The 16,809-nt window shown below is 38.5% G+C and overlaps 1 protein-coding gene across 1 annotated transcript in view; it reads left to right on the top strand.

The window, feature by feature from the left end:
• MARCHF5 (membrane associated ring-CH-type finger 5) overlaps window positions 1-16,809 on the top strand; it is a 57,160-nt gene that overhangs the window by 10,208 nt on the left and 30,143 nt on the right. The window contains exon 2 of the mRNA XM_004369932.2: window positions 15,057-15,259. Coding sequence (XP_004369989.1) covers window positions 15,057-15,259 — 203 coding nt within the window. The remainder of the gene's footprint in view (window positions 1-15,056; window positions 15,260-16,809) is intronic.

Raw genomic sequence — 16,809 nt, forward strand, 5'->3', positions numbered from 1 at the left:
ACTCTGTCCCTCAAAGTGTTTGATTGTATTCAGGAAACTTCTTAGCTTTGGTTTAGTCCGGTTGTGCTGACTTCCCCTGTAGTGTGTGCTGTCTTCCCTTCACCTAAGAGAATTCTTGTCTACTATCTAGTTAGTGAATAACCCTCACCCTCCCTCCCCACCCTCATAACCATCAAAGGACTCTTTATCAATATAGCATAAAATCTAAATTTTCAAGATGCTAATGTGCCTTGATCTATTTCTGTAATCCAGCCACAACCTACGTTAAGCCATCCTCTTCCACATTCCACTTCATTGTTCCCTGAGTATATCCTGCTCTTTCAGCTTGTTATTTTTGCTTTAGATGCCCTTTCTCCCTTTTAACACCTGGCAAACTCTTAACTCATCTTCAGAATTCACCTCAAATGTCAACTTGAAGCCTTGCACCGCTCCCCCAGGCAGAGTTAGTAATGCCTTTCTGTGTTTCCATAAAACCTTTGTGCATTTATTATAGTATATCACATTGTATTGTAATTTTTAAAATATTTATCCCATGTCTCTGAGTCTCTCCTTTACCACCACCACATACATTCAACTGAAAGTGCATTAAGAACAGAAATTGCCTGTATTCCCTATCCCATTTCCCCACAGTACCTAGTACATAGGAGACACTCTGTTGAACAACAGTGTCTTTCTTTTCATTCTTTGTGACATATCAGCACTTGGAATAATCTTGCAGAGATGCAGTTTAAAAAAATTGCCTCATTTGCTCAAAACCTTTCATATTTTCTTATTGCGTATTAAGCTCAAATTATTTAGCTTGGCATTCAGGACCCTCCATACTCTCATCATTATTAATCAACATTTATTGTTCTCCTGTTATGTTTAAAACACAGAGTTCATGGCCAGCACCAACACCATTTTAAAGCCTTGCTTCTCTGCATGAATAAATACATAAGTATATTATCTTTTGTCCAGGCCAAGCTGGTTTGCTCGTTCATAAAGCTCTTTCTGACCATATCTCCAACCTCATGCAGCAGTCCATCTCCAGTACTTCCTATGTTTTTTTCATGTGATAATTCCCATAACCAAACCCAAACCCACTGCTGTCAAGTTAATTCCAACTTGTTGCAAGCCTGTCGGACAGGGTAGAACAGCCCCATTGGGTCTCCAAGGCTGTAAATCCCTACAGAAGCAGACTGCCACATCTTTCTCCCAAGGAGCAGCTGACGAGTTCAAAGTGTCAACCTTTCAGTTAGCCACTAGTGCTTAACCACTGCACCAGCAGGGCTCTTTATAGTTCCTATGGAAGATAATATTTACATGGCACATTGGAGCAAACTGAAAGGATTTTGATCTCTAGAGGAAGCTTGTTACTGCTGCTTAAAACTACCCTAGCAAAAATGAAATATATAGTATCTTATACTGGCCAAAGTTCCCTAAGAAATGGGAAGTTTTCTGAGAATACACTACACATGTGGTAGCATAGTGCAGTGGAAAAAGCCAATGTTTTGGAGACAATGTCTGGAGTGCATGTAAGCCTCTCTACCTAGAAGCTGTGTGTCCTTAGAAAGACCACTTAATCCTTCTGGGCTTTTGTTTCCTTATTTGTAAAGTGGAAATACTTACACTTTCTAGGTTTATAAAGATCAGAGACAAAATGCACAGCATGACTATATGCTCAATAAATGATTGCTCTCATTGTGATGTATTTCCCTTCAGCTTTGCACTTTGGTAAAGTGTCATAATTGTGGTGGTTATATCTTTGAAAGATCCAGATATTTTAACCTCCATTCCATGTGAGTAGACAGGCATATAAAGGGATATTTAGTCTCTTTAATGGTGTATTTCCTGTTCCAGGATACCTGGGGTGTGACAGTTTTAATCCTGAGGTAAAGCAAGCAGTGTGCAGTCTTTTTGTGTTTTTTTTTTTTTCCCCCTTGTTGAATGGATTCTTCCTAGGCAGGCATTTGTACTAGTTAAGCTAAACTATTGTTTGGTTTTAAGGAGACTTCAGGGGATATTTTTGGTTTAAGGTTTAAAGATTATCTCAGGGCAGTAGTTTCAGGAGTTCATCCAACCTTCACAGCTCCAGGAAGTTTCAATTTTGTGAGAATTTTAAATTCCAGTCTACATTTTCCACCTTCTGATCAGAATTCTTTTATGGACTCTTTGATCAAAATGTTCAGTAATCGTAGCTGGGCACCATCCAGTTCTTTCAGTCTCATGGCAAAGCCAGCAGTTTTTCATGAAGGCAGTTAGCCACACATTCCATATCCTCCTCCTATTCCTGACTGTCCCCCTTCCTCTATTGTTCAGGTGAATAGAGACCAGTTGCTGTGGTTTAGATAACTGCTTGCAAGCTTTTAAGACCCCAGGCACTACTTATCAAACTAGGAGGTAGAACAGAGGCACTGAACATATTATTAGGCAGTTAACTGGGGTGTGATTTCCCATATCTTTCTAATAATACAAGAGAAACACCTCAATTTGAGTCTACAAAGATGGAATATACTGCCAGCTGTCTTGTTAGATAATCGTGCTTTCTGTTAGATAATCGTGCCTGCCTTGTTTAGGTAATTTATGTGCCGGTGACGGTATACAGTGAGAGAAAACTGTTTTATTGATAAGTAAGGTGTAATATCACATACTAGCAAAATTTTGCTGAAGATAATTTAAAAGTAACTGCAGCTGTGTATCGACAGGGACCTTCCAGGAGTTCAAGCTAGATTCAGAAGAGAACATGGAATGAGGGATATCCCTGCAGGTATTGGATGGATCTTGGCCCAAAACTGAGAATACCAGAGAAATGATTACCTGTGTTTTATCGACTCTGCAAAGGCTGTGTGGAGCGTAACAAATTATGGGTGACATTACGAAGAATGGGAATTCCAGAACTCAGTTGTGCTTATATGAACTTATACGTGGATCAATAGGCAGTTCGTTCGAACAGAACAAGGGGATACTGAGTGGTTCAGGATTGGAAAATGTGTGTGGTAGGTTTGTATCCTTTCACCTTACTTATTTAGTCTGTGTGCTGAACAAATAATCTATGAAGCTGGACTTTATGAAGAAGAACGTGGCATCAGTTTTGAAGGAAGATTTATTAACAGTCTGCAGTATGCAGATGGCACAACCTTGCTTGCCAAAAATGAAGACAATTTAAAGTGCTTACTGATGAAGATCAAAGACTACAGCCTGCAGTATGGATTACACCTGAATGTGAAGAAAATTAAAATCCTGACAACTGGACAGATAAATAATATCATGATAAATGGCAAAAAAAAATTGAAGTGGTCAACAATTTCATTCTACTTGGATCACCGATCAACATCATGGAAGCAACAGTCAAGAAATCAAACAACATATTCCATTAGGCAAATTTGCTGCAAAAGACCTCTTTAAAGTTTTAAAAAGCAAAGATGTTGCTTTGATGACTAAGGTGTGCCTGACCCAAGCCATGGTCTTTTCAGTTACCTCATATGCATGTGAAAGCTGCTCGGTGAAAAAGGAAGATAGAAGAAGAATTGATGCATTCAAATTGTGATGTTGGTGGAGAATACTGAATATACCATCGACTGCCAAAAGAATGAACAAAACAGTCTTAGAAGAAATACAAGCAGAATGCTTCTTAGAAGTGAGGATGGCGAGACTTTGGTTCACTGACTTTGAACACATCATCAGGAAAGACCAGTCACTCGAAAAGGACATCATGTTTGGTAAAGTGGAGGGTCAGTGAAAACAAGGGAAACCCTCAGTAAGACAGATTGACACAATAGCTACAACAGTGGGCTCAAACATACAAATGATCATGAAGGAAGTCAGAGCCCACTCAATGGCAACTAATAAAGTTTCCTCCCCCTTTCTTTAACATAGTTTTTAAATAATTAGTTAATCAATAAACTGGATTAGTCACGAATAAGCCCTATGATGAGAGGGAACATTTGTCTGGCCTGGTATTCGTTTTTTTCTCCCACATTTTATTTGAATTGAGGTATAACAAGATACTAAAACTGAACATATCTAAATATACAGTATGATAAATTTTTATTTATGTACACAGCTCTGAAACCATCACAATCAAGATAATAAACATATATATATACCCCCTTTGTAATCCTTTACCATGCCACAGCCTCCTCTAGGGTCCTGGGTATGTGTTAGTACCAACTATCCGCCTGATGAAGATCAAAGACTACAGCCTTCAGTGTGGATTACATCTCAACATAAAGGAAACAGAAATCCTCACAACTGGACCAGTAGGCAACATCATGATAAACGGAGAAAATGTTGAAGTTGTCAAGGATTTCATTTTACTTGGATCCACAGTCAACGCCCAAGAAATCAAACGACGTATCACATTGGGCAAATCGGCTGCACAAGACCTCTTTAAAGTGTTAAACAATGATGTCACTTTGAGGACTAAGGTGCACCTGACTGAAGCCATAGTATTTTCAGTTGCCTCATATGCATGTGAAAGCTGGACAATGAAGAAGGAGAACTGAAGAACTGATGCTTTGAATTATGGTGTTGGCCAAGGATATTGAATACAGTCTGCCAGAACAAACAAATCTGTCTTGGAAGAAGTACAGCCAGAATGCTCCTTAGAATCGAGGATGTCGAGACTTCATTTCATATACTTTGGACGTGTTATCAGGAGGGACCAGTCCTTGGAGAAGGACATCATGCTTGGTAGAGGGTCAGCAAAAAAGAGGAAGACCCTCAATAAGATGGATTCACACTGTGGCTGCAACAACGAGCTCTCAAGCATAACGATTGTGAGCTTGTTGAAGGACCAGGCACTGTTTTGTTCTGTGGTACATAGGTGCCGTCCAGTCAGTTCCGACTCATAGTGACCCTAACAACAATAATTTTATTTGCCATTCTTGTTTACTCGTATGGAAATTGCATGTTTTATTCCGTGCTATTTTCATACCCCTTAGTGTTTCTCTTTACTTACAAGAGTTCTGTGTATATTCTGGAAATTAATCCTTTGTTACATGAATTGAAGATATCTTCTCCAAGTCTGTGGCTTTGTTTACCGCATCCTTCATATAAGAGTTTTAAATTTTGATGTACTAAACTCTTTTTGCCGGGGTTGGGGGGACATTCAGAAGATCTGCCTGATGTACAAAACTTGATCAATATTTTCCTTTATGGTTTGTGATCTTTGTATTTGTTTATGAAATCCTTTATCCTGAAGTCAGGAATTTATCCTCATACTCTTTTTTTTCCTGAAAAAAATCTCTTCATATTTAAATGCTAAATCATTTGAAGTTTGTTTTGTTAAGATATGAGGTAGGATTTTTAATTTAACTTTTTCCCATGTAAATAGCCAGTTTTCCAACACCAATTAAATCATTCACCCTTTCCCAACTGGTGTGTGATATCTAGCTTTATCTCAATAGGAACTTTCTGCTCTAAGCATGTTGGTCTTCTCATTGTCCCATGAACATATGCTCAATTCCATAACTAAGCTTGCTTATGCTATTTTACCAACTTGACCATACCCTTACTCTTTTCATTCCCAAATCAAACTTGAGTCTTCATCTGTAATTCTCTCCTTTTCATGAAACTTTCTCCGCTATTTCACACTATATTTCTTACTCTCTTATTTCTCTATTATTTATGTCTCTAACATCTTTTCTTGGCATTTAATATTTTGTGTGGTGGTTTTTTGTGATCCTTGTATGCATGCTTGTTTCTAAACTAGATTGCAAGTTCTTTAAATGTAGTTCTGTATGGCATCAAATGATGTACAGTGAAACCTGTGAGAGCTGGAACACGATGGGACTGCCTCGTTTTTCCAGGTCTCTCAAGTTTTCCACCTTTGACGGGGTGAAGTCTTAACACTTTCCTATTGCTCTCTGTTAGTGGGAAATATTTGAGTTTTCCTTCTCTGTCAGGTTTCTGCCTTACACAGTTTCCAGCTTTCGCCAATTTTACTGTAGTAGGAAATCAGGTTGATTTAGAAAGAGATCTTGATTAATCTTAGATTTAAGGCAACTTAGCCGTGTATATTCCTTGAACAGTTTACAGTTTTATTCATAAGGATGTAACTGGCAAAAACAGTCTTAATTTTAAAATCATAGAATTTAATGACTGATCTTTTATAGAGTGCCATGTTATATATACACATTCATGATACTACCAATACCAGTAAGGCTATATATTTATTCTAAGGAATAAGTACCATAATATTCTTTAGATTTGTCTAGTTTAGCTGTTTTGTCTTTATATAATAATAGTGCTTTGTTCTTTGAACTCGGAACCAATTATGACACTTCCCAGATCTCCCCTAACTTCTTTGTAAACCGATGTACCTTTCCCAGATCTCCCCTAACTTCTTTGTAAACTGATGTACCCCAGCTTGGTGGGTGAGAACATATGAAAATTAGTGAGTGGGTACATCAGCAAGCAAGAAGCATTTAGAAAAGCTCATGAAAGGAAAAGAAGGGTAGAGTAAAATGAATTAGAGGATTTGAATGAATATCTTTTTTTTTTTTAAATTTTTTCCCGTACAAAAATTTATACATACATCACTATGTGACTCTAATTGCTCTCCACATACTGTGACAGCACACTCTTCCTTTCCACCCCTGATTCCCCATGTCCATTCAACCAGCTCCTAACCCTTTCTGCCTTCCCATCTCACCTCAGGACAGAAGCTGCCTGTTTAGTCTTTTGTATCTACTTGAGATAAGAGGCACACTTCTCACGAGTGTCACTTTGTGTCCCACAGTCCAGTCAAATCCCTGTCTGAAGAGTTGGCCTCGGAAATTGTTTTAGTTCTGGGCTGATAGAGAATCCAACGGCCATGCTTTCTGGGGTTCCTCCAGTCTCATTCAGACCATTAAGTCTGGTCTTCTTACTAGAATTTGAGTTCTGCATGGCACCTTTCTCCTGCTCTATCAGGGACTGTCTGTTGTGTTCCCTGTCAGGGCAGTCATTGGTGGTAGCCGGGCACCATCTAGTTCTTCTGGTCTCAGGCTGATGAAGTCTCTGGTTTATGTGGCCCTTTCTGTCTCTTGAGCTAATACTTCCCTTCTGTCTTTGGTGTTCTTCATTCTCCTTTACTCCAGGTGGTTGGGACCAATTGGTGCATCTTAGATGGCCGCTTACAAGCTTTGAAGACCCCAGATGCCACTCACCAAAGTAGGATGCAGAACATTTTCTTAATAAGCTTTGTTGTGCGAGTTGACTAGATGTCCCCTGAAAGCATGGTCCCCAGACTCCTATCCCTGCTATTCTGTCCCTCAAAGTGTTTGATTGTATTCAGGAAACTTCTTAGCTTTGGTTTAGTCCAGCTGTGCTGCCTTCCCCTGTAGTGTGTGCTGTCCTTCCCTTCACCTAGGATAATTCTTATCTACTGTCTAGTTAGTAAATAACCCTCACCCACCCTCTCCCACCTCATAACCATCAAAGAATGTTTTCTTCTGTGTTTAAACCGTTTCTTGAGTTCTTATAATAGAAGTCTTCTACAGTATTTGTCCTTCTGTGACTGACTAAATTCACTCAGCATAATGACCTCCAGCTTCCTCCATGTTATGTTTCACGACTTCATAGTTGTTCTTTATCGTTGCTTCGTATTCCGTTGTGTGTATATACCATAATTTGTTTATCCATTTGTTTGTTGATGGGCAGCTAGGTTGTTTCCATCTTTTTGCTATTGTGAACAGTGCTACAATGAACATGGGTGTGCATGTATCTATTCGTGTGATGGCTCTTATTTCTCTAGGATATATTCCAAGGAGCAGGATAGCTGGATCGTATGGTACTTCTGTTTCTAGCTTTTTAAGGAAGCACCAAATCGATCTCCAAAGTGGTTGTACCATTTTACATTCCCACCAGCAGTGTATAAGTGTTCCAGTCTCTCCACAACCTCTCCAACATATCTTACTTTGTGTGTTTTGGATTAATGCTAGCCTTGTTCGGGTGAGGTGGTATCTTATTGTAATTTTGATTCGCATTTCTCTCGTGGGCACTTCCTCTTGTATCTGGTAGCCGCCTGAATATCTTCCATTGTGAAGTGCCTGTGCATATCCTTTGCTCATTTTTTAATTGGGTTATTTGTCTTTTGGTTGTTGAGGTTTTGCAGTATCTTGTAGATTTTAGAGACTAGATGCTGATCACGTTTGTAGTAGCCAAAAATTTTTTCCCAGTCTGTTGGTTGTTTTTTCACTCTTTTGGTGAAGTCTTTTGATGACCATAGGTGTTTGATTTTTAGGAGCTCCTAGTTATCTAGTGTCTCTTCTGGTGCTTGTGCATTGTAACTTACGGTTTGTATTGTGTTTATACCATGTATTAGGGCTCCTAGCATTGTCCCTATTTTTTCTTCCACGATGTTTATCATTTTCGATTTTATATTTACGTCTTTGATCCATTTTGAGTTAGTTTTTGTGTATGGTGTGAGGTATGGGTCTTGTTTCAGTTTTTTGCAGATGGATATCCAGTTATGCCAGCACCATTTGTTAAAGAGACTGTCTTTTCCCCAGTTAATGGACTTTGGGCCTTTGTCAAATATCAGCTGCTCATAGGTGAATGAATTTATGTCTGGATTCTCAATTCTGTTCCATTGGTATATGTATCTGTTGTTTTACCAGTACCAGGCTGTTTTGACTACCGTGGTCGTATAATAGGTTCTAAAATCGGGTAGTGTGAGGCCTCCCACTTTGTTGTTCTTCTTGAGTAATGCTTTACTTATCCGGGGCCTCTTGCCTTTCCATATGAAGTTGGTGATTTGTTTCTCCATCTCATTAAAAAATGCCATTGGAATTTGCATTGGGATTGGGTTGTATCTGTAGATTGCTTTGGGTAGAATTGACTTTTTTATGCTGTTGAGTCTTCCTATCCATGAACAAGGTATGTTTTTCCACTTATGTAGGTCTCTTTTGGTTTCTTGCAGTAGTGTCTTGTAGTTTTCGTTGTATAGGTCTTTCATGTCTCTGGTTAGATATATTCCTAAGTATTTTATCTTCTTGGGGGCTATTGCAAATAGTATTGATTTGGTTATTTCCTCTTCGAAGTTCTCTTTTAGTGTAGAGGAATCCAACTGATTCTGGTATATTTATCTTGTATCCTGATACTGTGCTGAAATCTTCTGTTAGTTCCAGTAGTTTTCTTGTGGATTCTTTGGGGTTTTCTGTGTATAAGATCATATCATCTGCAAATAGAGATATTTTTACTTCTTCCTTACCAATCTGGATGTCCTTTATTTTTCTAGCCTAATTGCTCTGGCTAGGATCTTCAGCACAGTGTTGAATAAGAGTGGTGATAAAAGGCATCCTTGTCTGGTCCCATCCTCAAGGGGAATGCTTTCAGATGCTCCATTTAGAATGATGTTGGCTATTGGTTTTGTATAAATGCCCTTAATTATGCTGAGGAATTTCCCTTGTATTCGTATTTTGCTGAGTTTTTTTTTATCATGAATGGGTGTTGGACTTTGTCAAATGCCTTTTCTGCATCAATTGGTAAAATCATGTGGTTCTTGTCTTTTGTTTCATTTAATGTGATGGATTACATTGATCGTTTTTCTAGTGTTGAACCATCCCTGCATCCCAGGTATGAGTCCCACTTGGTCATGGTGAATTTTTTTTTTTGATATGTTGTTGAATTCTGTTGGCTAGAATTTTGTTGAGGATTTTGCATCGATGTTCATGAGGGATATTGGTCTGTAGTTTTATTTTTTTGTGATGTCTTTACCTGGTTTTGGTATCAGGGTTATGCTGGCTTCATAGAATGAGTTTGAGAGTATTCCCTCCTTTTCTATGCTCTGAAATACCTTTAGTAGTAGTGGTGTTAACACTTCTCTAAAAGTTTGGTAGAATTCTCCAGTGAAAATGTCTGGGCCAGGGCTTTTTTTTGTTGGGAGTTTTTAAGTTAACTTTTCAATCTCTTCTTTTGTTATAGGTTTATTTAGTTGTTCTAATTCTGTTTGTGTTCGTTTGGGTAGGTAGTGTGTTTCTAGAAATTTTTCCATTTCCTCTAGGTTTTCAAATTTGTTAGAGTACAATTTTTACAGTATTCTGTTACGATTCTTTTAATTTCAGTTGGGTCGGTTGTGATACCGCCCATCTCATTTCTTATTTGGGTTATTTGCTTCCTCTCCTGTTTTTCTTTTGTCAGTTTGACCAGTAGTTTATCGATTTTGTTGATCTTTTCAAAGAACCAGCTTTTGGGTTGTTAACTTTTTCAATTGTTTTTCTCTTCTCTATCTCATTTAATTCTGGTCTAATTCTTATTTCTTTTCTTCTGGTGCCTGAGGGCTTCTTTCACTGCTCTCTGTCTACTTGCTTGAGTTGTAGGGTTAATGTTTTGATTTTGGCCCTTCTTTTTGGATGTGTGCATTTATTGCTATAAATTGACCTCTGAGCACTGCTTTTGCTGTGCCCCCAAGGTTCTGGTAGGGTATGTTTTTATTCTCCTTTGGTTCTGTGAATTTCTTTATTCCATCTTTAATTTCTTCTATAACCTAGTAGTTTTGAGCAAGGTGTTGTTTAGTTTCCATATTGATTTCCACTTTTATGGTCTTATGGTCAGAAAAGATGCTTTGTAATATTTTGATGCTTTGTTTTCTGTTAAGGCTTGCTTTATGGCCTAATATGTGGTCTATTCTGGAGAATGTTCCATGTGCATTGGAAAAGAAAGTATACTTGGCTGCTGTTGGATGAAATGTTCGGTATATATCCATGAGATCAAGTTGGTTGATTGTGGCATTTAGATCTTCCATGTCTTTATTGAGCTTCTTTCTGGATGTTGTGTCCTTCACCAAAAGTGGTGTGTTGAATTCTCCCACTATTATTGTGGTGCTGTCTGTCTCTCTTTTCAATGTTGTTAGAGTTTGTTTTATGTATTTTGGGGCCCTGTCTTTGGGTGTGTAAATATTTATTATGGTTATGTCGTAGTGTAATTGACCCTCTAATGATTATATAATGTCCTTCCTTATCCTTTATGGCGGATTTTACTTTAAAGTCTATTTTATCAGAGATTAATATTGCCACTCCTGCTCTTTTTTTAGTGCTGTTTGCTTGATATATTTTTTTCCATCCTCTGAGTTTTAGTTTGTTTCTGTCTTTAAGTCTAAGGTGTGTCTCTTGTAGGCAGCATATAGGCAGCCACTTTCTGTCTCTTTATTGGTGCATTTAGTCCATCTACATTCAGCGTAATTATTAATAGGTATGAGTTTAATGCTGTCATTTTGATATCTTTTGTGTGTGTGTGTTGTTGACAAGTTTCTGTGTTCAGTTAATTTTATGTGCTGAGTCGTTTTTCCTTTTGTATTTTCTTTTCATCGTTTGCATTATTCATTTCGTATTTGCTGAGTCTTTATGTTTTTCTTGTTTTTTGTTTTGATGTATAGGATTGTTAGTTTCTTTTGTGGGTACCTTAATATTTACCCCTGTTTTTCTAGGTTTAAACCAGTCTTTTATTTCATTATATCGCCTGGACTTCCTCTCCATGTGAGAGATCCCTCTTTTTTGTTTTAATGTTGTCATTTACATATTGAGATCTCTGTTTCCCTGTTTTCAGCGTTTTAGCTTTGATTTATTTTTGTGGCTTCACTATCTGGGTTTATATCTGGTTGTTGTGTCCTGTGTTCTAGTCTTGGGTTGTTATCTGATGTTATTGATTTTCTAACCGGAGGACTTCCTTTCATATTTCTTGTAATTTTGGTTTGGTTTTTGCAAATTCCCTAAACTTCTGTTTATCTGGAAATGCTGAAATTTCGCCATCATATTTGAGAAACAGTTTTGCCGAATGTATAATTCTTGGCTGGCAATTTTTTTCCTTCAAGACCTTACATATGTCATCCCATTGCCTTCTTGCCTGCAAGTTTCTGCTGAGTTATCCGAGCTTAGTTTTATTGACTCTTCTTTGTAGGTGACTTCGTTTATCTCTAGCCGCTCTTAAAATTCTCTATCTTTGGTTTTGGCAAGTTTGATTATAATATGTCTTAGTGACTTTCTTTTGACATCTACGTTGTGTGGGGTTCAGTGAGCATCTTGGATAGGTATCTTGTCATCTTTCATGATATCAGGGAAGTTTTCTGCCAACAAATCTTCAACAGTTCTATCTTCTGTTTCTCCCTGTGTTCTGGTATTCCAATCACTCGTAGGTTATTCCTCTTGATAGAGTCCCGCATAATTCTTAGGGTTTCGTCTTTTTTTTTTTTAATTCCTTTATCTGATTTTTCCTCAAATAAGTTGGTGTCAAGTGCTTTATCTTCAGTCTCACTAATTCTGACTTCTGTTGCCTTAATTCTGGTCCTGTGACTTCCTATTGAGTTGTCTAATTCTGAAATTTTACTGTTAATCTTCTGGATTTCTGTTTGCTGTCTCTCTGTGGATTCTTGCAGCCTGTTAAATTTGGTTATCGTTAAGTTCCTCTATTGCTTTGTCTGTGTGTACCTTGGCTTGTTCTGCATTTTACATGATCTTCCTGATGTCTTGAATAGTTCTGTATATTAATCTTTTGTATTCTTCCTCCGGTAATTCCAAGAAGTTCTCTTCCTCTGGAAGATTTCTTGATTCTGTGTTTTGGGAGCTTGCTGAAGCTGTTATGGTGTGCGTCTTTATGTGATTTGATATTGACTGTTGTCTTCGAGTCATCAATAAGTTATTATATTTATTTATGTTTGCTTACTGTGTCCCAGCTTCTTGTTTTGTTTTGATATTCCCAAATAGGCTGCTCATGTGAGCTACTTTGATTACTGTTGCCTTTGAAGGTCTAATGTCCCGTCACCAGGTGGTTAGATCTGTTACTAGGTATGGGAGCCCAAGAGTCCATTTACTTTCATGGATTCAGCTCAGGTGTCTGCGTAGTCAGTCACCAAGTGTGTGGTGCACGTTCTCACCTACAGTCCTAGACACGAAGGGGTGATTTGAGTAGGCACAGGTATCTGGCTGCAGTAAGGGGTCACGGGCTGAGCAAGTCACGGGACTAAAGTTTGCCCCTGAGTGTCTGGAGGAAAGCATGTCCCTGTTCTGTAGAGTACATAGGTGGGTGGGTTTTGCAGCCAGACTGTGGGCACCCAGTGCTTTTGGCTGTAAGGACTGGGAGGCACCACTTATTCCTGGACCCCTGTTGCAGGTGACTAGGTGGCTTGGGTGGAGCCACCAGTCCTCAGGCCCCTGATGTGGGTGAGGACCCTGCTTAATGGGCAGAGCAGTATCAAATGTCACAAACCTGCCATTCCATCATACAGCTGATACAGTTGAAGTTAAGCTTCAGGTATATACCCTGTTGTACTGTGCTAATGAGGGCCTACGCTGGCATTCAGAGTTTGTGGACCCCTTGCATCTGTGCCTAGGGAGCTGTGCCTGCCCTGAGATCCTGGCTTAGGGGAGCTCGTAGATTATTTTTTCTTGTTTGTTAATTTCCTTCTCCAAGGCCGGGAGAATGGCTCAGGGGGCATGATGGGTCCTACTTCTGGCCCTGGGGACAGACGCAGCAATCGCTGAAGCTGGCCTGGGACCAGGTGTAGAACAAGGAGGGAGCAGGTAAATGGAGAAGAGGTTCTTCCCAAATGGGGTGTTTTTTGATCCGTGCGGTAGGTTAGATGCATGTACTTCTCTTTTGCCAATTGAATGCTGCTTTTCACTCGTTCTGGAGGCTTGAGTAGACTCTCCGCAGCTTAGTTTCTCCCTTCATGGAAAACGCGTCCCAACGCGACTGCCCAACTCACGGTGTACACCAGCAGATCTGGCCTGGACAGTGCCGGTTGCCACTGGGTCAGGTCTGGCAACTCCTCACTGCTTCTGAACCGTCTCTCCCTCCCCTTCTGCTCAGTACGATTCCCCAACTTTGTCTTTGATGTTCACGGCTCTTTGATTGTCATACATAATCGATTCACTTGTTTTTTCAGGTCTTTGTTGTAAGAGGGACCACAGAAAGCATCTGCCTAGTGTGTCATCTTGGCCCTGCCTCCTTTCCTTGGTTTCTTAATGGTCAGCTCTGGTGGTAGATTAGCTGCTTTGCCAATTAACTGTTGTAAAAAAAAATAATAACGGACAGGGCACTTAACGAATAAATGTTAGTTAATGTAATCACAGGGCCTAGGTGGGTTATGGAAGCAATTTTTCACTCCTTTGCTCTCCCAGATTCTCTCTCTCCACTCAGTTTCTTTCTCCCTCTAATCACATTCCTACTCTAAAGCCCCCTTCCTGAAGCTGTCTTCTCATTTTATACTTAAATTGTGGGTTTTTGTTACTTTCCCTGCTCTCATTACTCTAGTTCACTACTGTCCAATAGAACTTTCTACAGTGATGGAAATATTCTATATCTGTGCTCTCCAGTATAGTAGCTACTAGCCATATATGACTATTGAATTCTTGAAATGTGGCTCATGTGACTGGGGAACTATTTTTAACTTAATTTAAATGAAATTTTAATAGCCATGTGTGATTAGTGGCTACCATATTGGACAGTACAGCTCTTAACTAGAGGTAACCTCATTTGTTTTAGCTCTAAGCCACAGTTTCCAGTCCTGCTGCCCATTTCCCGAACCTTCCTATGGATTCAGTCTTGATCTGCTTCACACCTTGTGGGCCATCTTTCCTCCATGTTGTGGGTCTAAATTCCCTTCACATTCCAGCCTTACAGTCTTCTGCTGCACCTGCCTCAGACTTTTGGTGGCTCCTTCTCGAGATCTGATTTTATCTGAGGACCTTGGGTCCGCTACATATTCAAACTTTAGAATACTTTGCTAATGAATGTACTGAGGAATAAAACAGAACAAAAAGAATCCATTGAAATGATTTGGTCCTAAGTCTTCTGTTGAAAACATTACAAGAAAATCTGTGTATTTAAAGATAACATTAAAGAAAAAATAAAAACAGTATATCTATTGAATAAGCATCTACATTGTATATACTTGTTATAAAGAAAATAATTTTTAGGTATAAAGAAACTGTTTACCTTTCTTATTGGTATTCTGGTAGGACTTTTTTCCTGATAAGTTATTAGGGTTGTGGGGATGAGCACTTGCATACAACATGAGTCCCATTAAGGGACAGCTGCAGTGGGGAGGAGATTGGGGTCATAAAGGTAACATCATCATTTTCTCTTTTAATTTACAGAAGTTGCTGGGTGTGTTTTGCCACTGATGAAGATGATAGAACAGCTGAATGGGTGAGACCATGCAGGTGCAGAGGATCTACAAAATGGGTTCACCAGGCTTGTCTACAGCGCTGGGTGGATGAAAAACAAAGAGGAAACAGTACAGCCAGAGTCGCATGTCCTCAGTGCAATGCTGAATACTTAATAGTTTTTCCAAAGTTGGGTAAGAAGATCCTAATAAACAGAACAAATATATTTGATATTATTACATAATTCTTATGAATTCAGGTTTAGTTTTAAATGACCTGGCTCTTTTTTTTTTTTTTTTTGTGGTATTCTGTATTCCTTTTCTACTCTTCCTTCTTTAAATGTCAGCCATTTATTTGTTTTGCTAACACTTTATAATATCAGTAATATATCCCAAAATGCATCCATTTGTCTGTGTATTAACTTTTTATTTGGTTGAGCCAAGAAAGAGCTTGCATATTTAATTGTGTAGATAAAATCACATAACAAAGCTGTAATAAAAGCTGACTATAGAGTCTCATTATCTGGTGACAGTTCATGTAGGGGAAAGAAAGCAATAGTGTGTTCTTTCTAATACTTATCCTTAATTCTTCTATTAAGGAGTAAAAGTAGAGAAAGGAAAAATTTAATAAAATACAAAGTTAAACTCAGACTTGGAATCCATTTAACGTGGTTATCTTTCATGAAAACTGCTAACTGTTTTCTGGGAATCAGCAGGGAAAGAATAACCAAAGATGTTGAGAATGGGGGCCAGGCTGTTTAAAGGAAGCTGTAATATATTGTTAGCATGCTCCATCATAGCCATGTAGTTATGAACTGGTGTTCATTCTCTTTGTTTCGTGTTTATGCCATGTCAGTTGTTAAGCATTTTTAATATCATCCTTGGTTATAGCCAAGAGGTGTAAGGTTCTGGTCAGAAGGAAAGAATAACTTTGGGGGGGTTATGGAGTTTTGGGGTTTGAGGAGAAATTGGAAATAATTATTAGATATATTGTTTTTTCTAGGTGCTATGCATATTGAAATGAGACCCTTTTTTTAAAAAAAAAAACAAAGGAACATAAATGCAGACAATGAAGTGCTTTTCTAATGTAAGAAGGTTAATAATAAACAAAATTACCCTGGTTGTATTTTTTTAGCAATAATGGGTAGAAAGAAACAATAGCTGAAAGTAGTATTTCTTAGACATTTGGAATACGTGGACCACATGATGGATCTGTATACACACTACTGATTTTAGATAAAGTAAACACAAAGGAATAATTTTTTTTTTAATTGTAAGATCAAAGCAGTATTTTAAAATAATTTAAACATCTGGGAAAGCAATTATTGCTGCAGTCTTTCACCACATTTATACCTGGTTCACTGATGTCGAAGTTAAGGTTTCATATTTAATTAGTTTCTTTTCCTACTCTTGATCGCAGTGGTTAAGAGCTTAGTTGCTAACCAGAAGGTCAGCAGTTAAAATCCACCAGCTGCTCCTTGGAAACCCTATGGGGCAGTTCTACTCTGTCCTATAGGGTCGTTATGAGTCGGAATCGACTTAGTGGCAGTGGGCTTGGGCCACTTTTAATTACAGGTTGTTGGGAATAGTAGCAAGTATATAGTGATTCTTTTAGGTATTTTAGGTATTCAGTGTAAGGATGGACACAAAAATGAATAAAAATACAGTAAAAGTGTTGTTTCAGGCACTGACAAATGTATGTCACTCAACAGTAAAGCTGAATATTTCATTTTGAGAGATGGCAA

Source organism: Trichechus manatus, unplaced genomic scaffold, assembly GCF_000243295.1.
Source record: "Trichechus manatus latirostris isolate Lorelei unplaced genomic scaffold, TriManLat1.0 scaffold00007, whole genome shotgun sequence".
NCBI lineage: Eukaryota > Metazoa > Chordata > Mammalia > Sirenia > Trichechidae > Trichechus > Trichechus manatus.